The sequence below is a fragment of the Populus trichocarpa genome, chromosome 1 (assembly GCF_000002775.5).
Source record: "Populus trichocarpa isolate Nisqually-1 chromosome 1, P.trichocarpa_v4.1, whole genome shotgun sequence".
Lineage (NCBI taxonomy): Eukaryota > Viridiplantae > Streptophyta > Magnoliopsida > Malpighiales > Salicaceae > Populus > Populus trichocarpa.
In genome coordinates this window covers 37,532,505-37,559,698 of record NC_037285.2, presented here as the reverse complement: position 1 = coordinate 37,559,698, position 27,194 = coordinate 37,532,505, and the positions used below count along the sequence as shown (strand labels likewise).

Sequence of the window (27,194 nt, the reverse complement as noted above, 5' to 3'; positions counted from 1 at the left end):
AAACGGTGGGCTGAAGAATGGGAACGAGAGGGCTGAGACCGAGAAGGCTGGGACCGAGATGAGTCCAAAAGTGAAGAATCCAAAAGGTGGGCTGAAGAATGTGAATGTGACCGAGAGGAGCAAATTTGTAGCCCCTGTGTTGATTCAACCGAAGTCAGTGAAAGGAAAGGCGAAGGTAACCGGACTGGACACGGAGACAAGGAAGAGGGATTCTAGCAGCTCAAATGAGAATTCAAGCAGCATGGCGCCGAGAGAAGAAATGGTGAGACGTGGGTTTCGAACAAATCATGAATTTTACAGGAGTGGAACGGAGCAATTTCAACAAACAAGGGTGCAGGAGATGGAGCCACCAGATAAGGAAATCCTGATGGAAGAGGGAGCAGAAGTAGGGGAAGAAGGAGACTTCATGGTGGTTTCTCAAAATTCTGAAGAGGAGATGATGGTGGATGAGGGAGATTCCCTCATGGACAACACAGGAGGAAGATGAATTTCATCTTAGCTTGTAAGTATATTTCTATCAAGTATTTTATGAAATTCTTTTTCTGGAATTGTAGAGGTGCGGGAAGTGGAGAATTTTGTGCGGTGATGCACGATTTGAGGAAAAATCATAAATTTCAAATAGGGGCAGTAGCAGAGCCGAGAGTTAGTGGGTTCCGAGCTGATAAAATTATTGAAAAACTGAAATTTGAGTCTAGCTTTAGAGTTGAGGCTCAAGGGATGTCGGGTGGATTATGGTTGATGTGGAATAATTCGAATGTTAATGTTAAGATATTGAATTCTTCTCGGCATTTTATACATGGAAGTGTTGATAAAGGGAGCAGTGAGGCTTGGTTATTTACAGTAGTTTATGCTAATCCCAATGCTATTTTAAAAAAACAGTGCTTTGAAGAAGTTGCTAATTTGGCTAGAAATGTCAGATTACCATGGATGGTTATTGGGGATTTTAATGAGATCCTGATGGCTACGGAAAAATCCGGGGGAGTTGGAGTAGATAATCGTAGAATTCATCGTTTTGCTAAATGGGTTCAAGAATGTAAATTGATAGATTTAGGCAGCAAAGGTCCGAAATACACATGGAGAGGGGGTATTAGAAATGGTTATATGCGGGTTCAGGAAAGATTGGATAGGTGTTTTGGTAATGCTCAGTGGAGGCAGCTGTTCCAAGATGCTAATGTGTTAGTTCTTCCAAGGGTTAGGTCAGATCACCACCTTATCTTGGTAGAGCTCAAGGAGCAGAGAGTTACAGTTCAAGGAGAAGGAAGACCGTTTCGGTTTGAAGCAGCCTGGCTACAACATAGGGAGTTTGCAGAATTCTTGAAAAATCAATGGGAGACGGATGCAGAGGTGCCAACAGCCTTAGAAGGTTTGACGGTGCAGTTGAAGATATGGAATAAATGGGTGTATGGCAACATTTTCCAGAAGAAAAGAAAGGTTTTGGCGAGATTAGGCGAAATTCAGAAAGCAATAGCGGTTAGAGGAAATCCGCATCTGTACCAATTGGAGGATGACCTATCGGCTGAATATAATCAAATTCTTAGACAGGAGGAGATTCACTGGTTCCAGAAGTCAAGATGTAATTGGATCTCTTTTGGAGATAGGAACACTTCCTATTTCCACACGAAGACCATCATTAGAAGGCAAAGGAATAAAATAAAAGCTTTGAAGAATGAGCTGCAGGTTTGGGTTTGGGAGGAAAATAAGTTAAAGGATATGGCTAGGGAGTTTTATCAAAAATTATTTTGGCAAGATCAGGAGGAGACTCGGGAAGATATTCGGTTGGAGGGTAATTTTCCAATTATTGATCAAAACCATATAAATCAGCTAGAAGCCCCAATTCTAGACGATGAAATTAAGGCGGCTATATTTGGGATGAAGCCTTATAAAGCCCCGGGACCGGATGGGTATCAGCCAATATTTTATCAGTCTCAGTGGCATGTGATTGGCCAATCTTTTTGCAGGTATGTTAGAGACATTTTTACAAGCAATAAGGACATGTCGAGAATAAATCACTCATATTTAGTCTTGATTCCAAAAGTCCAGATGCCTGAGTACCTACATCAGTTTAGACCAATTGGTCTTTGTAATGTGATTTTAAAGGCATTGTCAAAAGTAATAGTGGGGAGACTACAAGCTTTGATGCCAAATCTCATCAGTGAAGTGCAGAGCAACTTTGTGCCGGGAAGACAAATTACAGACAATATTATCGTTGCCCAGGAAGTCATTCATTCCATGCGCAAGATGAAAGGTAAAAAAGGCTTTATGACGATTAAAGTGGATCTTGAAAAAGCTTATGATATATTAAGCTGGAAGTTTATCAGAGAAACTCTCATTGATGCTAGACTTCCTAGTGATCTAATAAGAGTCATCATGCAGAGTATAGAAACACAAACACTTAGTGTGCTGTGGAATGGAAGTGCAACTCAGAAATTCAGTCCTAACAGAGGTATAAGACAAGGAGACCCGTTATCCCCATATATATTTGTTTTGTGCTTAGAAAAACTTTCTCAACTTATAAACAGACAGGTGGAGGATAATAGTTGGAAGCCTTTTAGAATGAGAAGGAATGGGTTGAAGATTTCTCATTTATGTTTTGCAGACGACATGTTGTTGTTTACAGAGGCAAGTATGGATCAGCTGGAGAGAGTTACTAAATGTCTTGATACTTTTTGTGCAGCGTCGGGGCAGAAGGTTAGTAATACAAAGACAAAAGTATATTTCTCAAAAATGTATCAGTCTCCTTGGCGGGTGATATTAGCAGGAGAAGTGGTTTTCAAATCACTAAAGATATGGGGAAGTATTTAGGGGTGCCTTTACTTCACCAAAAAGTAACTAAGAATACATATAGTTACTTATTAGACAATATGCAGAAAAAATTAGCAGGTTGGAAAGCTAGTAATCTGTCTCTGGCATGGAAGATAACTCTCTGTAAATCTGTGCTTTCCACGATCCCTTTATATCCGATGCAAGCTGCTGTTATCCCCAAACATACGTGCTATGAGATAGAGAAAATATGCAGGAGATTCATATGGGGTCAACAAGAAGGTAGAGACAAAATCCATCTTGTGAATTGGAACAAGATGTGTCGGCCGAAGGAAGAAGGCGGGATGGGGTTAAAGAAAATGAAGTAAATGAATAGAGCCTTTTTAATGAAATTGGCTTGGGGAATGATGAAGGAGAATCATCTTTGGGTAAAAGTTCTAAAGGACAAGTATATGAGCACTAGGAGAAGGGAAGGTAATCCGGTGGCAATACCGTCTGACTCAGTGTTGTGGAAGGCCATTTGTAAAGAATGGGACACGGTGAACCAGAATGCAACCTGGAATGTAGGGAATGGCAAACGGATTTTATTTTGGAGAGACAGTTGGTTGGAGAGTTATGGGCCTATCATTAATCATTTAGAGAGGGAGGTGCAGGTAGAGACTCTTGATTATACGGTGGCTGATATGGTGGACGATAGGGGCAATTGGAAATGGGATGTGTTTGCCCATCTAATTCCTATACAAATTGTGATGAGCATTGTTGGATACACTCCACCAATGCAAGATGGAATAGACGACACGGTGGGTTGGGATCATTCTTCAAATGGAAAGCTTACAGTCCGAACTGCTTATATGGTTTTAGAGGAAAGGGGGGAGATGGATCAAGACCCTATTTGGAGGTTGATTAGAAAGTGGCAAGGCATGGAGCGTATCAAAGTGTTTCTTTGGACGGTAGCCCATAATTCTATTATGACCAATGACCTGAGATATCGGAGACATTTAACAGCTAATAGATTTTGTGATCATTGTGGTACTGAAGTGGAAACATTAACCCATGCGTTGCGCGATTGCCCTAAAGCTCGCAAAATTTGGGAGGTGTTCGTAAAGGTAGAGAATAGAGAGTTATTCTTCAGTCAAAATTGGTATGCATGGCTGGTATCAAATATGTCCGCCAGAAATAGAAATACGGATCATGGGGCTTGGTCGTTGGAATTCGGAATAGCTCTATGGTATATTTGGAAAGAAAGGTGCAATAGAGTTTTTGGAGTAGATCAGGGTAATTGGTTTAGGGCTATTCTTGCTATAAAAAGAATGGTCCGGGATACTGAGTTTACTCAAAGGCATGGTAATGATGAGGGAAGAAGCAGTAAGGAAGATACTCAGGTTGGGTGGAAATACCCACAAGAAGAGCGGATCAAGCTAAACGTGGATGGATGCAGCAAAGGAAATCCAGGAGTGGCAGGTGCTGGAGGAGTGATTAGAGACCATTTGGGAGTGTGGATAGGGGGATTTGCAAGGAATATTGGTATTTGTTCGTCAGTTAATGCAGAGTTATGGGCGGTCTATGTTGGGCTTCAACTTGCATGGGATAGAGGGTTTAGGAAGGTGGATTTGGAATCCGATTCCAAAGTTGTAGTGGGTCTCATTAATGGGGATAGTGTGAGAGTGGACATGAATTATAATATAATTATGCATATTATAGGTATGTTAGGGAGGGATTGGGAAGTAACAACTTATCATGTGTATAGGGAGGCCAATTGTGTGGCCGATTGGTTGGCAAATTATGGGCTAACTAGGGATTTATTAGACAGGGGATCAGATGTGTTAGAAGAACCACCGTCGGGGCTTTATCCCTTATTGTATTATGACCTGATTGGGTCTACTGTTACTCGTTCAATTTAGAAAGGCTTATTAGCCCCGATTATTACCAAAAAAAAAAAACAATGAAAGATGACATTTTATACTCAAATTAGCACATTATTTAAGGTTAATTTTCTGATTGATTTATACATAAAAATCGGGTCAATATTTTTACATTTATCCTAAATAAGGGAATATAAAGGGCTTTATTTATACTAGAAATAATCCATCCACATGTTATATGATTAAGAACAATATTTGTTCAATTAAGTCTTACAATACTAATAAGAGCCTTTAACAAGTTAACTAGTGGATTTTATAGATTGACATGAATAAATATAACAGTGAAAAGGATGCATACAAATAAAAAAATACATATTGTACTATGATTTTTCTCTGTTATAAACAATTTATATACGATTAGAATTTTATATTTACATGAAACTCTATCTTTGTAATATTATAAATAGGCCATCCAACAACTTGGAATAATGGTTAGCCCTATATACATAATTTATATGATTTATTCATAAACTTATGCTTTTTATTGCTTTTCTTTTGCTTATCATAGGTTATTTTCTTAAAACTTATATCTATAACTTTATTTATTTACCATTTTATATATTTTCTTTATGTTTTTTTTCCAATTTTTGCATTATCTATCTTCTCTTTGTAACTTGTTAAAGTTAAGAACTCCACATTCCATTTGATCAATAAGGTTGCTACATGCTTATTTTTGGGATTAAATTTTTTAATTGTATTTTCTCCTTGTTGGAAGGAAAAAATAAAGAACAAGTAAGCATATTGATCAAGAAATTGATGATCGATAAACAAGTTGATGATGATCAATCATCAAATTATCTGTCAGATTAACATAAATTAAGAACTTCACATTCCATTTGATCAACAAGGTTGCTATATGCCTCCATCCAGGATGAAGTTTCTAACTATAGTTTCTCTTTGATAGGAAAAAGAAACGAAGAACATTTAACATATTGATCAAAGAATTAATGATTAATTAATAGGTTGATAATGATTAATTAAATAGATTATCTATCAAATCAACATATTGACACACTCAACATGAGTAATTTGTTAACACCATAACTTATTAGTAATGATGTTGAAAACAAGAACATCATTATAATGAATAATGACTAGTCGATTCACGCAACTAATAAATGCCATTCTTTTGGCCACGAAGGTTCGAATAATCATCTACCAACACAAGTGACAATGGAATAACCTGCAAAAAGTGCTTCATATGATGTCTCTTCATCATATAATTTCCTATAATAGTAAAAGAGGCAAAACTTTAGTATCTGTATGCAGTCCCTCATGCTCTTATCTATTCCAATGTAATTACCTATTTCGACCTATAGTGAATATGTTGGTGCTTTTATGTTTCCAACATAACCCTATACTTATTTTTTTTAGGGATCTAATGGTATGATTAAGCGGTCATAAACAATTCTTCAAAATCCAATAAACCAACGATGACTCTTTTTTAAAGGAATGCCTTTTTATTAGAATTTAAACCTATATAACGTTGTTTTAAGGCTATCCAGTTAGAGATGAAAAATATAATCAAAATAAATTACCACAATAAAATTGAGTTAGTGACATAACCATGCATGCCATAACAAATTAACTCAATTAAATTCATAATGAGTCTAAACAGGGTAGATTAACACTTATTTTATCCAACACATCTAAAAAAAAAGTCTTAGGATATTTGAAAATAACAAGTACTCTAATAAAAATGTTTGAAGGTTCTCAACCTCATATTGGATATCACGTGACCACATATTATGCATTATAACAAACTTAGTCTAATTTAGGCACAGTCACTTCTAAAGTACCGCTTACACCACAAGTGTATAGTAGGCTTCGCTAATTACATGACATAACAACCCTATATACAATAACAAAAACCTGTAATTGAACATTTCAGTGCTTCACGTGTTGCTTTCCAACAAAGAAATCTCAATCATCTTATACCTCGAGCACTTGTTGTCGACCAACAAGTAAGTAAGAGTTATAAATTTTCCAATAAAGTAGCGGTCACCATAAATTTAGTATAATCATAACCATAAATTTTATCATTATTTTTAACATCTTATTAACCATACTATATTGTCAATTTATCATTATTATTATTATTATTATTATTATTATTATTATTATGTTGTTGTTGTTGATGTTGTGACTTATGATAATTTTTTATCTTTTTATTTAAAATATATTATTATAATATTAAAAGTATGAGGTTTTTTTTTTTTATATATATATATATATATATTTTTTTTTTTGTTAAAAACAAAATTAACATTTTTTTTTAAATAAAAAGCTAAGAAAGTAACAAACGGCCTCCAATTACACTCGAAGAACGGAGTCAAGTCTAAAACCTCAAAAGAAAAGCCTCTTGTTCTTATCTAAAACCCCGAAAGCCTCTCGAAGTCTTCTGTGTTTCTGTGTGCTGCTTACAGTTGAGAACGACGAACATGTTGGTGACTTGTTCAACACTAAACACTTTCTCAGCCTCAATCTCAGTGTCCTCAACCAGATTCTGTCAATGTCAATCTCTCTATCCTAACAATTTCTTTCTCCAAAACAAACCTCATACCACACTAAATTTCTCCCACAAAGTCCGAATAATAAAATGCACAGCCTCAGCAAACCAAAAAGAACAGCAACAGCAAGACTTGAATAATAACGGTAGTAAGAAGAAGAAGAAGAAAAAGAAAGGTGATGATGAAACAGAAAAAGACGAAGAGAAAAAAGGGATAAACCCAGTTGGGTTTCTCACCAGACTTGGCATTTCTCACAAACAGTTAGCTTACTTTCTCAGGGAAAGGTAAGCACATAATCAACTCTTCTCCTTTGAGAAACCACCAAGTGTTTTTTTTTTTTTAAATAAATGTTCCCTATTGTTTGCAGGTATAAATCATTGAAGGACCTCAAAGATGAACTTTTCAAACGAAACCTTATGCTGAAGGACATTGCTTATGGGTTTGGTTCCTTTCATTCCACCCGCTTTCTCTCTCTCTGTTTTTTTATTTTTGAATAATAAGAGATTAAACCAACCAGGATAAAAAACACTTCACTTTTGTTGTGTAGATTTGAGCTTATGGGTTCGCATCGTCACCCAGAGCATCGGATGGATTTTATGGAATGGGCTCCAGGTTATTGAATTCAGACCACATTCTATTCGATTTGATTCATTGCTATTTGTTACCACCACCACCACTTATTGAGTTTTCCGTTTCATCAATCTTCATTTTTTTACTTTCCGGTTAGATAGCTTTGATTTGTTTTCAACTTCTTGTTTGTTTGGATGAAATTGAAAAATAATAAGGGATGGTGAATTGGATACAGGTGCTCGCTACTGTTCATTAATTGGTGACTTTAATGGGTGGTCACCCACGGAAAACTCTGCTAGAGAAGGTCATTTTGGTCATGATGATTATGGCTACTGGTTTATTATTCTTGAAGATAAACTCAAGGATGGAGTACAACCTGAACAACTTTATTTTCAGCAGTATAATTATGTGGATGACTACGATAAAGGTGACAGTGGCGATGCTAGTATTGAAGAAATCTTCAAGAAAGCAAATGATGACTACTGGGAACCTGGAGAAGATACTTTTGTAAATAGACGTTTTGAAGTGCCGGCAAAGTTATATGAGCAATTATTTGGTCCTAATGGCCCTCAAACACAAGAAGAACTGGAAGAAATACCTTTCCCAGATGCAGAAACGAGATACAATGAATGGAAACAACCACATAAAAATGATCCACCAAGTAACTTACCTCCTTGTACGGTGATTGATGAAGGAAAAGAATATGATATATATAATATCAAGAGTGACCCTGTATGGCTTGAGAAAATTCGTGCTAAGAAGCCTCCTCTGCCATATTGGTTTGAGACACGTAAAGGAAGGCAAGCATGGTTGAAAAAGTACACCCCAGCTATTCCTCATGGAAGCAAATACAGGGTCTATTTTAACACTCCTAGTGGACCACTGGAACGTGTGCCTGCTTGGGCTACTTATGTGCAACCAGGTAAACAAATTCCGCAACTCATTTGTTGCTTTTCTAATATTTTTACTGGGAGCACTGAATCCTGTTTAATTTTGTTAACTAAGCATCGAAGTACTCTTTGGTTGATGGTGATATTATTGTAATGAAAAATAAAAGATGGCTGAATGGAAATTAACTATATTCACACAATGATTCGCCTTCACCCTGCATGTGTATACAGCCCCCAGAATTACAAGCACCACTCTTCGTTCCTGAAAGAAAAAACCACGTACTGAACAAGTCTTAGTGTTGAAGGTGGGGTTTTGTATTTGACCGTAAGGAAAACATGGGACTTGATTTCCATTTATATGGCCCTCTCAATGTATATCTCTGGGCAAGACCTTTCCCTCCTTCTGTCTGCCTTTCATCCTCTCTCATCATGGATGATTAATTTGGGCTCTTAAAGATCGCCTTTCTTTCCTAGTTGTTATAACTGGTTCCCTTACTCCAGACTAATACTGGGACCCTACCTTCTCGAAATTAGAAATGCATATGAGGTGAAACAGCTTCTCTTGGATAGTATTTTTCTAGACAACCAGTGTTGTTCTGCTTGCTTGAAATCTTAGTGCCTCGCTCTGTTTCAGGAATATTCCCATTGCCTTCAAAATTTCTACTGTTCTTTAGTTCGATGAATATACTCTGCATATATTAATTATTGGATTCATCTGAACTTTGTTCATGATTATCAGATACAAACGGGAACGAAGCTTTTGCCATCCATTGGGAACCACCCCCAGAGCATGCTTACAAATGGAAAAACAAACACCCAAAAGTGCCGAAGTCCTTGCGTATATATGAGTGCCATGTTGGTATTAGTGGCTCAGAGCCAAAAATATCTTCTTTCACTGACTTCACAGAGAAGGTAGCTATTCATGTTTTTCTTTATTGATCTATTTTTATACACAGAGTAACATGGCAACCCATACTTCTGTTCCTCACTATGATTTTTCTCATGATAGGTCCTTCCTCATGTAAAGGGAGCTGGATATAATGCAATCCAGTTGATTGGAATTGTTGAACACAAAGATTATTTCACTGTTGGCTATCGGGTGAGTCAAGCACTCTTCCCACACTCTGTATCTTATTTAGAATTGAAAAACCTGGTGAATCTAAGTTTCCCTGAATTGCTGACATCCATAATTTGTTCCTTTATGGTGGTAAGCTGAAACGCATATTCTAATCAATTAGCAGGTTTTGGATTTACTGGATGCTGTAAAATCTTAATGTTTTCAATCCCATTTCTAATGAAGTTTAAACCCTTGAGAATAATTGCATCTTAATGATAATTGCTATTGCAGCCTCTTGTTTATTTAATTGTGTTGTATAAATGGAACATCTTACAGACAATATATTCAATGCTAATTGCTATCACAACCTCTTGTTTACTTAATTGTGTTATGTAAATGGAGCATGTTACAATACATAATATATTCAATTTTACTTGTATATCATACAACTAGCCCATTTACTAGCGTTCTTAAATTTCTTTCAAGATTTTATTGGTTTTGTAATCTCAACATATGTTTGCATGTTTGGACCCATCAAGTACTTTTTTTCCTTGTTCAATGATGGGCGATCATCTCTATGGCAATGCAGGTCACCAATTTGTATGCGGTTAGTAGCCGATATGGCACTCCTGATGATTTCAAACGCTTGGTTGATGAAGCACACGGTTATCATTCCTCATCTGATACTGATTCATTTGATTCATTAACCTTAAGGTTGTGCTTGGTTTGGGGTAAAAAATTGGAGGTTAAGTGTTAAGGGTGTAAGAAAGTGGTTAAAGGGTAAAGTGTTAAGGATGTTTGGTAGATGTGTAAAAATTATATACAATTGTTGGACCAATAATTTTTAAGTCAATTTAAAAATTTAAATAATAAAAACAATAATAAATAAGGTATAACGTCGAGACTAATTTGTTGGCTGGGTGTAAAAGAGAGGGAAAAAGAAAGCTGAATTTTGAAAAATATATTGCACAAACTTTAAAATCTTTCTCCCTTAAAAAATTGTTACCCCACCCCTCTCATAGGTTAACGCTCAACCCCCATTTGGGGTAGGTGTTAAGCCCCTTAACTTTTCCCTTCCTAAAAAATATCCCAAACAAGGTTAAAGGCGGTTAATTAACATTTAACCCCTTTAAACTCAAAACCAAACACAACCTAATAAATTCATTTATGCTTAGCTAGGGGCTGAGTGGCTGTAGTTACCTTTTATTGCTTATATAATAACTATGTTTGCATGGAATCTCATATTGCACCAATTAGGGTGAAAGAAAAATAACAAGGCTAAAGGTCTTGTATCATCTCGTTAAAATTCTTATGATGTGTAGATTTACAACTTGTTTCTAGGCCCTTAACATACAATAGAGACGAGATGTATATATGAAATAAATTCTTAATTCACCTTGTATGTGAACAGAAAATAATCCCCAAACAACCAATTATAAACTTTTGAATACAAAAGTGTTTAAAATTGACTTCTACCTTCAATATTCATCCAGGCATATTTTTTCTTGTCTCCTTTTGGCACAAACACTCTCTCTTAACATACACATTGATCATGTTTGTCATTCATCAATTAATTTTCAGCTGAGGCTCTCTTATTGGGGCCTTTTGTTTTACAGGATTGGGACTGCTGGTGTTCTTAGATATTGTGCATTCCTACTCAGCTGCAGATGAGATGGTTGGACTATCACTGTTTGATGGATCAAATGATTGCTACTTTCACACTGGTAAAACTGATCTTATAATCGGTGAAATATGTTTGTCACCTCTCTGTTTTCCTACCAGCTTCTTGATTAGCTTGAAGCGAAATACATCATGTTTTCACTTGAAAGAGTATAATTTTTGTTTCTGTGTAAGATGTCACCTTAGAATGGTTTATCACAATGACTTGCCCTGCGATGTGCACATTATGTATCTACACTTATAAAGAGGCTGTTAGGCTTAATTGTCTTTGGCAAAAGAAAATGAAGATGAGCCCGATTCTTTTTCATAGTTTTATTAGGCTTTAACCGAGCCAGCCTTGTGCTTCTGTCATGTAGTTGCTGAGGGAGATGGGGAGGTGGCAATATGATGTCTGTGTGCGAGGTAGTCTCACAGAGGTCTTTAAGTAACCAATCTCTCATCTAATGGAAATATGAGTTGCTCTTTCTATATATAAGTATTATTATGACCTAAGTGATCACAAGGTAAATCAGCACATAACAGGAACACATACGAAAAGTTAGCATGTGGATTGACAATAGGCGTGTCAATCTACTCTAGTGACAGAGTTGGTGGTCATTTAAAGGCTTGAGGTTGCATAAAGCAGAATTGTTAAGCAGATTTCCATGCCTTGACATTGTCTGTTGTTTTTGCAAGAAATCTAGGAACAAATAATTTCTTTTTCCTAATGTACTAGAAAATCATATGGAGCAATTTGATGAACGTGTATATTTAGTGTTCTATCTCTACTCCTTGAATGTTGTGGCATAAAATCAATAAATTGAAAGAAAAGGTACCTATTCTATTATGATGATCGGATTACAGGTAACTTGCCTTATTTATTAGTTTAAAATAGAATTCCTGATTAATACTAATTAGGGAAGTCAATTTCAATATTAATTTCTCAATTTGTGCATATCACACTTGTGCAAGGGCGGAGCTAATCTTCTCTGTATCCTTCCAATTTTATTTGATGCTTCACAGGTCCTATAAGTACAATTTTTCTTATCTCACAAGGAATCCCATACTTGTATAAGCTTTCCAAGTATTTCCTATTCAAAGAGGGACAAAAAGCTCTACCTAATTGGTAGTAAATCTGCCCAAACATCCACCTCTGCCAATGAGTTAAAACATGCACTGAAGAATCATGCTGACAAAACTTTTCCTTCTAGATGTTCATAGACAAGCATATCTTCATAACAATTCCTTTACCAAAAGCCCATGGTCCTATATAGCTGAGTAATAGTTTATATACTCAAAATAGCATGGGAAAGAGGTTACACCATGTTGTTTTATATGAGTTGTATACCTAATTTTAGTTGCAAACATCAAGGATAATGTAATAATCTCAGTCCATATCCCTAATGTAAAATCCTTTTCATGTCCAAATCAATACTTGTCTATGTATCATGCTTTTACTTTTTACTTTTTTAATCTTCATCTTCTACCTGCTTTACTTGGACAAATAATGAATGTTCTAAGAGGATGCAACATTCCTTCACTGAAGATCTTAGTAGTGTTTCTTCTCTCATGTGTGAAGTATTTAAGGGAGTCATATGCACTTATGGGCAATCCACCGTTTCAATGTCGTGTTAAGATTAACTTCTTTTCTGTTCACACATGTTTCTGTGAAATATTGAAACACCATCAAAGAACCATCTCAACCCAATAGTTTAAGTTATTAGGCGAGGTCCCAAGATATAATTTATATTATTCTCTAACACACCCTCTCAAGTGAAAGCCCTTTGAGCTTGAAACTTGCACATACCCACATTACCTTATGCTTAATTTTTATCAAATAATAGGAATGGTGAGATTCGAACTTGTGACTGCTTGGTCATCAAGGTGATACCATGCCAAAAAACCATCTCAACCCAAAAATATATTAGAGAATAATATAAATTATATTTTGGGACCTCACCTAATAGCTTAAGCTATTGGGTTAAGATTGTTCTTTGACATGATATCAGAGTCTTGATAACCAAGCAGTCATGAGTTCGAATCTCACCATCCTCATTTATTTGATAAAAATTAAGCACAAGGTAGTGTGAGTCTGTGCAAGTTTCAAACCCAAAGGGTTTTCACTTGAGGGAGTGTGTTAGAGAATAATATAAATCATATCTTGAAACCTCACCCAACAGCTTAAACTTTTGGGTTGAGATGATTCTTTGACCAACACAAGGTGGTGCAATGGTCTTGCGAACTTTTCCATAAGCCTGTGTCCTTCTGTTATATATACACATATTTTTTTTATTTCCATATTTAACTTTCCCCTCTTTGAATAGGTAAAAGAGGCCATCACAAATATTGGGGTACTAGAATGTTCAAATATGGCGACCAAGAAGTATTACAGTATCTACTCTCAAATCTGAATTGGTAAATGTGAAGCACAAGAAATCATTCAAAAATTCTGTTTTTTTATAGTATCTCCTGTTGGCTAATAATTCTTGAAACATATTGCATCATATACTTTTCCAGTACATAATTCATGGCATTTCTTAAGATGTTGTCTTTGAGCAGGTGGGTTGAGGAGTATCACATAGATGGTTTCCAGTTTCATTCACTCTCATCAATGATGTACACACACAATGGTTTTGCTTCTTTTACTGGCAACCTGGAAGAGTAAGGCATCTGTTATGTCAATCTTGATTTCCTAATCTTAATTTCATTTTCTTCCCATATATCTATTAATTGTTTTCATAGCTTCTTGACTTTATAGGATCATTTAATTTCTCAAACATTGCTCGAGTCCTCTCAATTAATCAAATCTGCCCCTAATTTGCTTTTGTACCCTTTGAATAGATGATTTGTTTTTTTGGTGCTTATCCAAATTATATATGTTGCTTCTAAGATGAGCAAATGACAATAATCCCTAAAATGAATTGGAGGCATGGTACAAATGAATTGGAGGCTAATGGAAATAGGAGCTATGGGTTAGTGGTACAAATAGAAAGAGCAACTACTATTAAGGAAAAAGATCCTATTCCCATTTGTCCAAAAAAAGGTCTTTAGTTCTTCTCAAAGCAGGGTTCTGGTAAGTTATCCGTGTCACTAGTTTTAATTATCATTTATTTTTCAAGAATTTTTTCAATGTATGCACTCAAGGTTGTGGCGTGTTTTGAAACAAGTTTTGTTTTATTGCAGTTACTGCAATCAACATGTTGACAAGGATGCATTCTTGTATCTCATTTTGGCAAATGAGCTATTGCATACTCTTCATCCTGATATCATAACAATTGCTGAAGATGTAGGTAACTATGGTTTATGCTGTAGTTTACTATAATGGCCTTCCTTGTTTATTTCTTTGGAAGAAACTTCTCAAGCTAATGAACTGCAAAAAAAAAAAAAAAAACTTGTGCTTTTGTTGACTTGAAGTCATCTCCTTGAATTTAGTGGTACACCATCCCCATGTAAATATAATGCAAGTCTTTGCTATAGTTCTCTAGGTTAGGAAGTTCCTTCTAATCATTGTCAGGGTCTAATTTTGTGGTATAGCTCACTGCAATTTCTTCCATGTACTCTTTTACTTGTTGTGGGGGGAGTTAACTCCGTGTTGTTTGTTAATTGATATAAATTTTCATTGTTTGGTAGATATTTTCACTTAAAATTTTATTTAGGATTGAACATGTGATGAGACGACAATTATCTCTATCAAAGGAGAAGTGGGGACTCTATATTTTGAACTCTTAAAAAGGGCTATCTCTTCTAAGAAGTACCACCGTACAAAAAAAGATAGGAGTTTAGGAAGAAAGAGATTAATGGAATCTAAAATGTAGGAAAAAAAAGGGAAAAAAAACTATAAAAAAAGCAATAAAAAAAGCAATAAAACCCTCAATGGGAAAAGATAAATAAAGGTTGATCATCGTTTACAATAGTATTTGACCTTATTTATATTGTTACAGAGTTCAAATCCTACTTAAATAGGTCATCCTAATTCTATACAAATATTGATATTAGATAAAGAGGTTTATTAAATTCTAATACTAGCTAAACTCCTATTCTATTAATACACAAGTGAATCCTAAGCTAATCTTTGATTTTTGTTTAGTTATTTTGATGAGAATTCCTGCTCTGAATCGGATTGTATCTTCTAGTTATCTAGTGTATTCAAACTCCGTTAGTTGATTGCTTCTTTTTGGTTGACCGTGATCTCTAATATCATGGTCATTTGCTCATTCAACTTTTTTAGTTGATTGCTTCCTTTATGATTGATTTCAACACTTTTTATCTGTTTTGTGATGAACAATCATTATTCTCTATGATTGGTATGTGTATATTTTAGGAGTACAAAATGCCCCTATATTGTTGTATTTATCAAATGAAGGAATGTTAACCCCATCACACTTGTATTGAAGTCAAACAATTAAATCAATGAAGTATATGTGAACATTGTTCACCTAAAATTAGTCGATCATGTTTTAAAACATATCTGACATGTCAATCGTTTCAGCCAATTATTTTAATTTACATGTGCTCAACATTTAGGTTTCCACTCATGCATGTCTAACCCATAATCAAATACCTTGCCCAATAATCAATGCCATACCTATAAAATCTAACCTTCCACTAAATTTACTCATAAAAAAGAAATGAAATTAGAGTTATAATCCTCTGTAAAATGATATCTTCAATTCCTTTTCCTCACCACTCCAACTATGTTCCTCGGACGAGCTAATGTATTAATATACATGTGGATAAAACTAGAAAACGTCACAAAGATAGAATCCTTTTTACAAATCAATCTCACAAACCTTAACACATGGAAAAATATAGCTCTTTTATGGCTCAACATTTTTGTAATCTCAAGTACATTCAAATCTATCACAAAAATACTATGAAAAGAAATGAGGTGTTACTTTTTTGGTGTTGTCACTCCACCTGGAACTTCTACCAAAGAGTTGTTGATCTCTAAACCTTTGTGTGACATTTTGCTAGTTTTTCTTCAACAAGAAGTCAACGATGTACAGAGACATGTGAACACTCTAGGAGGCTTGTTCACCTTCCTTATCACAACTACCAACAACAATACCCATTTTGAAGTTTTTCTTTTTCTTCACCTAAAACTTCAAGGTTGCTTTGATCTCGTTAACCTTAGACATAAACAAATCAACAAAGAAAATAATCTATTTGGAAACTAGAACCTCTACAATCCATACAAAATAGAAGCTAAATGAAGAATTTTAGGGTTAGCTTTTAGAAAGGGATTTTCCTAAGCTTTCTAGCTATTGTAACGGACAACTTTGTCCTTTTACACATCTGATAATTCCATCAATCTGTATTTCATAATCTCTTTGAAGGAAACAAGCTTATTTTAATCTTAGTGTATTAGTCTTCAAACAAAAATATCTTTGATTATAATTAATTAATAAACCTGCTCATTCAATTGGTCATACAAACCAAACCCTTGTGAAGAAACAAAAGCTTAAAGTTCATTCTTGAAAAAAAATTCAATTCAGATCAATGATACTTAAACATCGAACAACTTTGATTTATTTTTTTATTTTTCTGTATAAATTTGTTCTATCAATTAATTGATTGTACTCTAAATAATAACTTAAATTCATGTTTTAATTAGAGAAACACAAAATTTAAGCCAAATCAAAGCTTAATCAACCAAGCCTAGAGCACAGTCAGCATACACTTGGAGCTATTTATGGTTGTGATCTCCAAATCAACCTCTCAATCTCTTTAAGAGTACCATCCTTAGTAGGGATAATACTACAAATACATATCATTGACCAATTGATAATGTAGATCCCATCCTGATATGTTAGGTGATAGGCATCCCTTTTTAGAACTTTAGCAAAAACATATGGACCCTCCACACCATATTGTTCTCTAGGAAATATTTCAATGGACCATGTTTGTTGCATCCCCTTTCAACCTCATTTTTATGTGCTTGCAAATAATGTAATGCCCTTTTGACTTTTCTCTTAGTTAGCATGACTAATTGATAATATAAATTGTTTTGCAGTCTTTCTGAGTAATTATAATTTTAACATTAAAGGTAACATGACATCATGGTCATACGTTAGGGTAAATGATAAGGTTCTTTAAGTAATCTTCTATGAATTCTTTGACGCTCATATTACTTGTAACAAAGCATTATGCTAAGCTTTAGAATTGTTTCTAACCAATTTATGAATGTTGATGATTATAGTTTTATTAGTCGATTTTACTTTCATTGACTTGGGCATAATAAGGAGTTGAGTGGACTATTTTGAATCTATATTGCTATGCGAATTGCTTGATATCTTTCTTAGTAAACATAGACTCTTGGTTAGTAGTGATAGTTTTTGAGTGTCTAAATTTGTGGATATGTTTTTTAATGAATTTGATCACTATTTTCAACCCACTAGGTGAAGTAATTCGTTGCTACCACAATGTAGTTATGCCCTTTTCATGATGGAGGGTGTATCATGCCAATGATATCCGTTGCCCAACCTATGAATGTTCATGGTTTGACTCCTACATTTTGTTCATTAGAAGGCACATGTTGGATTGGACCAAATTGTTGATGTTCTTGGTATCTTTTTACAGAATTAATCTTTGGTTATGCTTGGTAAATGAAAGTCATGATTCATGATAAGCCACATCATCTTATTTCTAGTTTGATGAGTTCCAGAATGCCTTTCATGAAACATGACCAACAAGGTTTTTTTTGGTCCTAAACATTTCAACAATATTCTAGTCTTATATCTCGTGTAATATATATTTGCTAAGAGTATATAATTGACCGTTTTTATTTTGAAAAACCTTGAAACTTTTTGTTAAGGATTTCACAAGCTTGTACTTGATAGAAAATTTTAGCAATAGTTTTGTGGTTATTGTCATGTGCTTTTTTGCATTTCTCAAATTGTCATGATATTCTTGTTGGACATTAGCCATGGTTGATTGATCAATGATTTTGATAAGGATAATGCCATAACTGAACTCGTCTTGTCATGTACTTTGATCCATGTTGACCTAAGTCATTAGTTTTTGTATTTTCTTACTGCAAAAACAAAATAAGATTTTTTTTTTTAAAGGTTTGTGGTTATAATATGATATGGAGCTAGAGTTGAGTGTTTACACCTATATTCTCCAAAGACATGATTCATAATAAGTAATGAATCCTTAGTTATCGTGATTGATTGTGACTGGTTTTGCTCCAAACTCTAGGAGTATTTATAGACCTATAATGAAGACATCATATTCAACTTGATTGTTTATGCAGGAAAAATCAAGATAAATGGATAAGGTCACTTTATGATCTATTGAGGGATATTATGACTACCTTTACACCAATTTTATTTTGGTCTTGGATTTATCAAACCATAATTGCCATGAAATAATTTATTGACCAAGACCTTATGTACTGGTACAATGCTTCAAATGGCGTCTCATACCCAATGTTGGCATAGGAAATGTGAGTCCTGACTCTTTAAATAGCTGGCTCTGACTAGTTGACCTTAACAATTTATGCTTTTCTTTTGCACTATTATCATAGTCATTTTTCAAATAAGCTAGTTGGCCAGACTTGGCTTTGAAGGAGTATGATAGTGTGAACACCATGTTTGTTGATGTAACTCCCTCATTGTCGCTCATTTATGCATTATAAGGTTTTTCTAGTTCCTCGGACCTTTAAAGTATTTTGTTCACTTACCTATTGCATAAGGACTTAGAATTCTAGTTGTTTTGCCTTCTCCTCCCATGTGTTGTCATCAGGAAGGGTTTTCTAACCTTGATTCATCATGCCATCATCCAAGAAGCCATCAACTTCAATAATCATGTTGATTTTTTCATTTAGTTGGTTTTTTGTTTGGATAAACGTATATGTTGAAGCGTTCTCACAGCTCATGGGCTCGTTTGGAGTTTTGACATTTTTGTTGTCTTCGAGCATTGTCAGTGTTGTCTCTTTTTCAACGGGTGCATGTTCTTCTTTTATTGAGGTGGCTTTCTTAATAGCATTTTGTTAGAGAATAATATAAATCATATCCTGGGACCTCACATAACAGCTTAAGCTATTGGGTTTAATTGGTTCTCTGACATGGTATCAGAGCCTTGATGACCAAGCAGTTACGAGTTCGAATCTCACAATCCCCATTTATTTGATAAAAATTAAGCACAAGGTAAAGTGAGCTTGTGCAAGTTTCAAGCCCAAAAGGCTTTCACTTGAGGGGGTGTGTTAGAGAATAATATAAATCATATCCTGAGACCTCACCTAACAACTTAAGCTTTTGGGTTGAGATGGTTCTTTGACACATTTTCTCATTGCTTTTGCTCGAGAGCTAACACTATTTTCTCTTATTGCACAACAATCAATGACTTGGACAATGTTATGGTGTTTGTCTTCTTTGTTCAATCTCCAAGGGTGCTTAACATTATGGACAATTTTGTTTTGTCATTGTGGTTGTTGATTGATCCCTGCCTTTACCTTGTTGCCTTTTCATCTTTGAAGTTGGTTGCTTTTTCACATTCTTTTTCATTGTCTTAGCATTAGCTTTGTCTATTTTTCTAAAGATTTCTTCCATTATTTGTCTCCTTAGCCTCCTAGGATGGGGGTGGTGTAGAGATAAGAACCCTCTCCATCCTTTTTGTTAAGGTTTGTGGTTGTTTGATGATTATGTTCTTAACAAAGATCAACTTAAGATCAATTTTTACTTGTTTTGCATAAGAGCAGGTGAGGTCATGTCCAATACTGATAATTTTGGTGTACTTTTAAGAACCTAATTGGTACTTGTGGCAATTTGTTTTCGACCATTTTGTTAGTCTGTGTAACATCCAAAACATATTTCTTAGGCATGTGTATCCTCCTTTTATCAAGGTGTCCATGCATTGGATTCTCCTAAAACGAGCTTTGGACAACAGTTCTTGTCTCCATCTCCTTTCAAGATCTAAGAGATATTGGTGATGGCTGACAAGTTCATCACAACTCATCACTTGGCTTTGGATGATTTATGTTGTGATTGGTACTTGTGTTAGTCATTTTCAGCAATTCTTTTATGCCTAAATGTTTTGGCTTGTTGCTGAGGTATTGCTTGCTTAACATTACCCCTTAACTATAAGGAAGAATTGTGTGGTGGGAGGACATCTATAGACCTCACTATGAGACTATGAGGCATATCTTGGGTTTGTCAAACCATCCCTCTGACTTTCCATCGTCTATTCCTTTTTCTAGTATTAGCATCCGTGACCAACTTTATCCTTTAACATGGTCGATGAGCCTTTATTGTCTGGAGCTCTCCCTTTACAAGGAGCCCATCAAGCTTGGGGATAACTGCTGCCGTAGTGATTTTGAGAATGGATTATTATCTCCTTTCATCTTCTTATTCAAAAAACGGATGTATCTAGATTCTAGAGCCTTCTGGATTCATTTTCTAAAAACTACACAACTGTCGGTGTCATGTTTCCAAAAGTTATTATGTCAAAATGGTCTGAATGCCTCTTAATAGGGAATCTGTTTTCTTTAAATAGTCAAGTATTAACATGTTTACACCCTGTAATCGCTCCTGGACCTAATTACAATCTCTCTAAAAAGTTAGTTATGTACACCTAATTTCCTATCAATCAATCTCCTTAAACCAAACTACCTAAATCAATCAGTCTTCCTAAAACAAGATAGTATAGCCAAAACCCCCCTTTAAATTGATGTTGTTGGATAAAGAAGCATCAATTTGTCAACCATAAATTAATGTCAATGATGAGATAGAGCGTAGTAAACACATCAATCATTTGGGACTCAATGAAAATGTAAGAGCGAGTAATCATATATCTGTTAAGTACTATACGAATAGAATGATAATCTATTTCAATGTACTTGGTGCGTTCATGAAAGACTGGATTAGCAACAATTTGAATAACATTGGTGTTGAGGAGTAAGAGGTTGAGGAATACCAAGTTCACCCAACATACCCTGAAGTCAAATAATCTCAAGGCATATGAATGACATAGCACAATATTTAGACTTGGTTGAGGATTTAGAAACTTGATCTTGCTTCTTACCATCATTTACTGTAAGTATTTGGCCCTATGCATATTGTTATAAAGTTTAAATTTTATTTACATTGATAATCCTAATCCTAATCCTATACATATATTGATATCAGATAAAAAAGTTTATTAAATCCTAATACAAGCTAAATTCTTTTTCTATTGATAACCAAATGAATTCCAAGCTAATCTATTCTGTTGAGTGACTCATGCTCTGAATAGGACTATATCTTCAAATTATTTGCGGGCATTCAAAACTTTGTTGGTCAATTGCTTTGCTTTCTTTTGGTAGATTATAACCTCTAGGTCGACTGCATCTTCAATTCTCCTGGTTGATCAAGGACTTTTCCAGCTAGGTCGATTCTTCTAATTCACGATCGATTTTAGCTCTTTTTTATTGTGATGAATAATCATTGTTTTCTATGATTAACACATGTATATTTATTTGAGATGTAAACAATATAACAATATCATTTACATCAATTGTGTTTTGTAGCCATATTTCTGATGGGCAAGATAGAATAGTCGGTTAGCATCCTTTGTCTCTCTTGTGTGGTCAATTTTTGCATGAATTGATAACTGTTGGAAGAACCCTAAAAAACATGTGATATGATAGTTTTTTGCATTTTCTTCAAATGGCAAAAAATTACCACATGGATAGCAAGATAAATGCCAGCATGCCAGAAGGAAAAAGAAAAAGATAAAAATCAGAAGAAACCATGTGTTAACTGAACAGACAGATCCTGTTCTCCCAATGATCAAATCTTTTTTGGCAAACCCTAAAGCCCTATGCTCTCTTCACCATTTCTGCTCAAGCATAACTGCTATATGCATAAGCAAAAAGTTCGGATGCAATGAAGTCTACTGAAAGCAGTGAAACCACTTGATCATGCATGCTTTTGTTTGGGCCACATTCTAATCAATATCCTCGTCTGTGTTTTTATTGCAATTGGTAATTGTGTCTCAATGCCTTTGTGTTGTTATCTAGATAACATTTAGCACTAATTAGTTAGCTGAGCTGGTTTTAAATAAAATTATGTGGCTCTAAAAAAGTTCTGTTTGTTTGTCGCTCAGGCAACATTTTATCCTGGACTTTGTGAGCCTACTTCACAAGGGGGGTTGGGATTTGATTATTATGTCAACCTTTCTGCACCAGAGATGTGGACGTCTTTTCTAAAGAATATTCCAGATCATGAATGGAGCATGAGCAAGGTGTGCTGTTGATTTTTCTTTCTCTCAGGTGAACATTTACTAAATTTGCTTCTATGCTGCAGATAGTCAGTGCTTTAATGGGCAACAGACAATATGCTGATAAGATGCTTATATATGCTGAAAATCACAATCAAGTAATCATCCCTTCAATAAATCTTTGTTCTAGCTCAAATGTTTGCATGGGACTTTACTGTATGCATGTTTGAATATCGTTCACATCCTTCTATAATGTTCTGCATGTCAGTGTATCTCTGGAGGGCAGTCATTTGCTGAGATATTGTTTGGTGAAATCAACGAGCACACTCCTGGCTCGACAGAATCTTTGCTTAGAGGATGTTCACTACACAAAGTAAGTGTTGCCACTAGCCTTCGCATATGCAGAGTGTAATCAGCTTTAATTGTTTTAGTGGCACTGTAAAGTGAGATTAAGTAAATATCCATTTCTGAATGGCAGTTAAAGAGATATTTCCTTATGTGAACTTAGTGAGCATAAATCAACTTCCATTCTCTTTTCCCACATTTTCATTTCACGAGTGTTTGGTTCAATATATTTTATTCATCTTGACGTAGATGATCAGAATGATTACCTTCACAATTGGTGGGCGTGCTTACCTCAATTTCATGGGCAATGAATTTGGGCATCCCAAGGTGAGATTTTGGCTTCAGTCCCTTTTATTTTCATCTTATATATTGGCTAGGTGAAGCATCTACAATTTGAAGACTTGACTTGTGTTTATGAATTTTCTCTGTCTTAGAGGGTTGAGTTCCCAATGCCAAGCAACAACTTCTCATATTCGCTTGCTCATCGTAGTTGGTATCTTCTGTCAAATGAAGTGCATCACAATTTATTTTCCTTTGATAAGGTATCAGTTTTACTCCTCCATATTAATACAGTTTATGCTGTACTGCTTTAAGCTTAGATTTGGAAGGTGAAGCTTCCAATTGGTTTGCACCATACATGTTCTAATATAATATGCGCAGATTTATTTTTGTTAAATTTTATATTCTTTCGGTTTTGGACTTCAAATACATTGACTGTTGTGCTACCAGTTTAATAGACTTTCCCTGTGTTTTAGGACCTTATGAATTTGGATGAAAATAACAGATTGCTTTCAAGGGGTTTACCACACATTCACCATGTGAATGACACTACCATGGTACGGGTGTACTTTCTTTCCATACAAATTACTTTGTGCACGTCCATGTGCATTTGAGTGTATCAAAACTTGAAAAATATCTTGCTCCTTTCTTAGAAGCTTGCATTGTTGTAAAATTTCTCAGAATCAGAATGTACAAACATGTATAAAGCACCTTAGGTATGCTAAAACTCTAATAACAAAGACATTTGAAACTTCTTGGAACTCAAATTCTAAAATGGCCAAAGTTTGAGACTAAGATACTAGCCATAGTTGAACAGACCTTTTGTGGTATTAATACAGCTACTCACTTTATATTAGCTATTGGTAATTTTTGGTGTATGGCAAGTCGTGTAATATTTTCAGTAATTGGATGATTCACTGATGTTTACAGGTAATATCATACATAAGAGGACCTCTCCTCTTTGTATTCAACTTTCATCCAACTGAAGCATATGAAAGATATAGTGTAGGTGTGGAAGAAGCTGGAGAGTATCAAGTATGTATGGTCGATGCCTGTTCTATAATTATATTCATGGGTCAGATATGCTGTTCTCAGTTTTTAGTTGCTTTGAGGATTATATGATCAAAGCATAATACAGAATACTTTTTTAGTCTTAGCACTACTAAATATCTTCTAGTTCATTGCTCCTCGCCAAACATTCCTGGTAGTCTGATTCTACTCTTCAACAAACGTCCTTTTCTTATTTAACTTGTATTGATGTCGCAGATCATACTAAATACTGATGAAAAGAAGTATGGAGGCCAGGGACTTGTAGATGCTCAGCAACATCTTCAAAGAACAATCAGCAGAAAGTAATTATTCCTCTTTTGGATCTTTCGCTTGTATAAAAATGTTTTTGCCAAATTTATTCTTCCTTTTCTTTTCTTTTCTAATTGTATTACATCCATATATGCGCAGAGCTGATGGCCTCCAAAATTGCTTAGAACTGCCTCTGCCTAGTAGGACTGCTCAGGTTAGTATTTGCATTTCATATTTTTTTCTTTTTCACTACTTTGGACGCTTAACCTATACCAGATGACTCCAGACACCTAATCTACTGCTTTCTTTATTAACAAATAGTGAAGAAAGAGCAAGAACAGAAAAATTGGTAGCAATTTATTACTGTCAAACTAAGATTTCGTTCCTAATCCTCAATATGCATTCATGCCAGGAACCCCAATCTGGTTTACAGTTTGGGATAAACTTCATGAATATTTAAACCATACATGCAAACCATCACATCCACATGCCATGGAGTAAGCTTGAATTTGCTTCATCTTTTATGGTCATCAAGTGGCTGCCCCTTGTACAAATTCTTCTGAATTGATGCTAGTCTCTGAACTTAAAACCTGGAAATGGTAGCAACTGAATTCTTGATCCTACTTTCCTTTCAAATTGAGTGTCATGCATACTGCTTAAACATTGTTTGAGCTGTAATGAATTGTGATTATGGCAATCAGAGTTTATGCAGTTGGGTCTTCATTCCAGAAGATCCATTTAGCTATTGCCAGTGTTTGTTGCTCGTGTGAATGGCACTGCTTTTGCATGTTTTAATGGTATGTTAGGGTTCCTGTCGCATTTGAAATCAAAGCTGTAGCATCCTGTGCCATTTCTACTCATCATGTTCTAGTTACGAAAATATTCATGGATCCGAATACCCTATACTATATGGAAGAAAAAAAATCCTCATCAACTATGCCACCTAACAAATTGTCCTCTTACGATTGTTTACTTTAACCACATAACAGTTGATTTTGCAGGAATTATTTGTGTGACCAAAAGTTTGTTTCTTTTCTACAGGTTTACAAATTAACTCGCATATTACGAATTTGAGTTGTCTTCTGTCATTTTGGTTTCTCCAAGGAACTTGAAGGGTAGCAACTCAAAACCCACTGCTTACTTCGACTGTGTCATTTCCAAGAGCAGTTTCATGAAATATCGAATGTTCAAACTATGCATGAGATGGGAATAACATATTGCGCTCCATGGTTTATGATAATTTTTTGAGGTACTAGCAGTTAAACGGTTGCTGCTGCATCGAAGGCTTCACTGCATGAGTTTGGACAGTGATCTTATCTTTGTGAGACTGGACCAAGTGAATATAGAAGGTTTTCTGCATGCCAACCTCGACAACTTCAGTAACAAATGGAAATACCCCATCGTTGTCTACATGGTAGAATGTAAAATGGTCGAAATTTGCTTGTGAACATGGATACGCTGTTTACCATTATCAGGGGAGGGTCCACAGCAGAATGTAAACTAGGTGGAACTGGACTTCCAAACAAGGTATTATTGTTCACGAGGGAGATTTATGATCGAAACCAGAGCCCCTTTTTAGTAGTATTGTTATTATCAGTGCATTCCACCATTGCCATGTTGGACTTTCAGTAGATATTCAAAACTCAAAAACATTTTGGTCTTTCTTTCTTTATATATATATATATATATATATATATAGCTACGTAAAGAGGTGTTGCAAATCTAGAACCTCTAAGGTTTCCTTGTTAATAAAATTATTATAAGATAAATTTTTACATGTAAAATAAATAAAAAACAGGTTTTCATAAATGAAAAATAAATTATTTAAGTTTTTCTTGTTGCTCTCAAACTCCACATAATAGCAAACAAATATGATTGATGTTATTTGCCTTAATTTTAGGTAGAATCGCATATCCTTGCAGCCTAGCTTTCACTAGTTTCTAGTTTGATGTCCCGTGCTATGTCTACAGTCCACTAAAATTTATTGAATGGATTTAATTTTGTATTTAGTTAATTCTTTCTTATCATTTCAAATAAGTTTCCTTTATTGAAAACATGATTTATTTTTCTTTATGCATGTATTTTTAAATAAAATTTATAAGGGGGGTTTGAAAAGCCTCTTTCTTGACTAATAATATTAACAAAAACCTAAAAGGTATGAAAAAAACATTGTTTTTACATACATAAAATATTTTGGATTAGAATATAGTTTTTTCTTTTATTTGTTTTAATCCCTTTTATTCGGTCACTGATTTTTTTTCAATTTTGACAATGTTGATTGAGACTTGGAGTTGATAATTTATTTTAATTTGTTTTTTTTAATTATTATTAAGTTCTTAGAAAAGTCTTCGCATCATATTGGTACTCAATTTCATGAAATAGAATTCAATTTTATTGTGTTGCAAGAAACTGAAAATGAGAGAATCAAAATTGAAATAAAGAAAAAATAACAGTTTTTTGTTTTTTTAAATTGTTAGGTCAACTTTGTTCCTCTCTCTTTCTTTTTTTTTTTTTTTTTAGTTTAACGTGGGTGTCCGGGCCAGCTTGCGCGCACCTCGACTAATCCCATGGGCCCTGAAGTTAACGACCATGTAAGCCTCCAGTGGCCATCATATGAGCAACCACAGGGCTCGAACCTGAGACCACAGAGGGAGCAAACCTCTTGGTCCCAAACTCTTTTCTTTTCTTTTCAATTTCATTATTT

At 34.9% G+C, this 27,194-nt stretch overlaps 2 protein-coding genes and 1 pseudogene across 3 annotated transcripts; 2 read left to right on the top strand and 1 right to left on the bottom strand.

The window, feature by feature from the left end:
• Positions 1 to 585: 585 nt before the first annotated feature.
• LOC112324533 (uncharacterized) lies at positions 586 to 4,661 on the top strand. Its single transcript, XM_024587945.2, has 3 exons — positions 586 to 2,443; positions 2,597 to 2,688; positions 3,174 to 4,661. The coding sequence occupies exons 1-3, from the start codon at positions 586 to 588 to the stop codon at positions 4,659 to 4,661; spliced, it is 3,438 nt and encodes a 1,145-aa protein (XP_024443713.2).
• A 2,344-nt stretch (positions 4,662 to 7,005) lies between these two features.
• Positions 7,006 to 26,150, top strand: LOC7487520 (1,4-alpha-glucan-branching enzyme 3, chloroplastic/amyloplastic). Of its 2 annotated transcripts, XM_024588701.2 has the most exons (21): positions 7,006 to 7,476; positions 7,560 to 7,631; positions 7,740 to 7,804; positions 7,998 to 8,684; positions 9,392 to 9,564; positions 9,662 to 9,751; positions 10,299 to 10,374; positions 11,326 to 11,433; positions 13,693 to 13,783; positions 13,928 to 14,029; positions 14,552 to 14,654; positions 22,454 to 22,591; positions 22,654 to 22,725; positions 22,836 to 22,940; positions 23,162 to 23,239; positions 23,347 to 23,454; positions 23,668 to 23,748; positions 24,122 to 24,226; positions 24,458 to 24,543; positions 24,650 to 24,704; positions 25,532 to 26,150. In XM_024588701.2, the coding sequence occupies exons 1-21, from the start codon at positions 7,124 to 7,126 to the stop codon at positions 25,562 to 25,564; spliced, it is 2,781 nt and encodes a 926-aa protein (XP_024444469.2). In that variant the 5' UTR covers positions 7,006 to 7,123; the 3' UTR covers positions 25,565 to 26,150. The 2 variants fall into 2 exon arrangements, with proteins under 2 accessions (XP_024444469.2, XP_052311910.1); XM_052455950.1 differs by lacking the exon at positions 13,928 to 14,029.
• LOC112326315 (U6 spliceosomal RNA) lies at positions 12,294 to 12,402 on the bottom strand (annotated as a pseudogene).
• Positions 26,151 to 27,194: the final 1,044 nt, after the last annotated feature.

Bases quoted from the DNA above. Each gene is read 5' to 3' on its own strand.
- LOC112324533 (XM_024587945.2), top strand. From the start codon at position 586: ATGCACGATTTGAGGAAAAATCATAAATTTCAAATAGGGGCAGTAGCA. The intron at 2,444-2,596 runs GTATAAGACAAG...TATGTTTTGCAG, and splicing joins GAAATTCAGTCCTAACAGAG to ACGACATGTTGTTGTTTACA. The intron at 2,689-3,173 runs GTTAGTAATACA...GGAATGATGAAG, and splicing joins GTGCAGCGTCGGGGCAGAAG to GAGAATCATCTTTGGGTAAA.
- LOC7487520 (XM_024588701.2), top strand. From the start codon at position 7,124: ATGTTGGTGACTTGTTCAACACTAAACACTTTCTCAGCCTCAATCTCA. The intron at 9,752-10,298 runs GTGAGTCAAGCA...ATGGCAATGCAG, and splicing joins ATTTCACTGTTGGCTATCGG to GTCACCAATTTGTATGCGGT. The intron at 23,749-24,121 runs GTACGGGTGTAC...TGATGTTTACAG, and splicing joins ATGTGAATGACACTACCATG to GTAATATCATACATAAGAGG.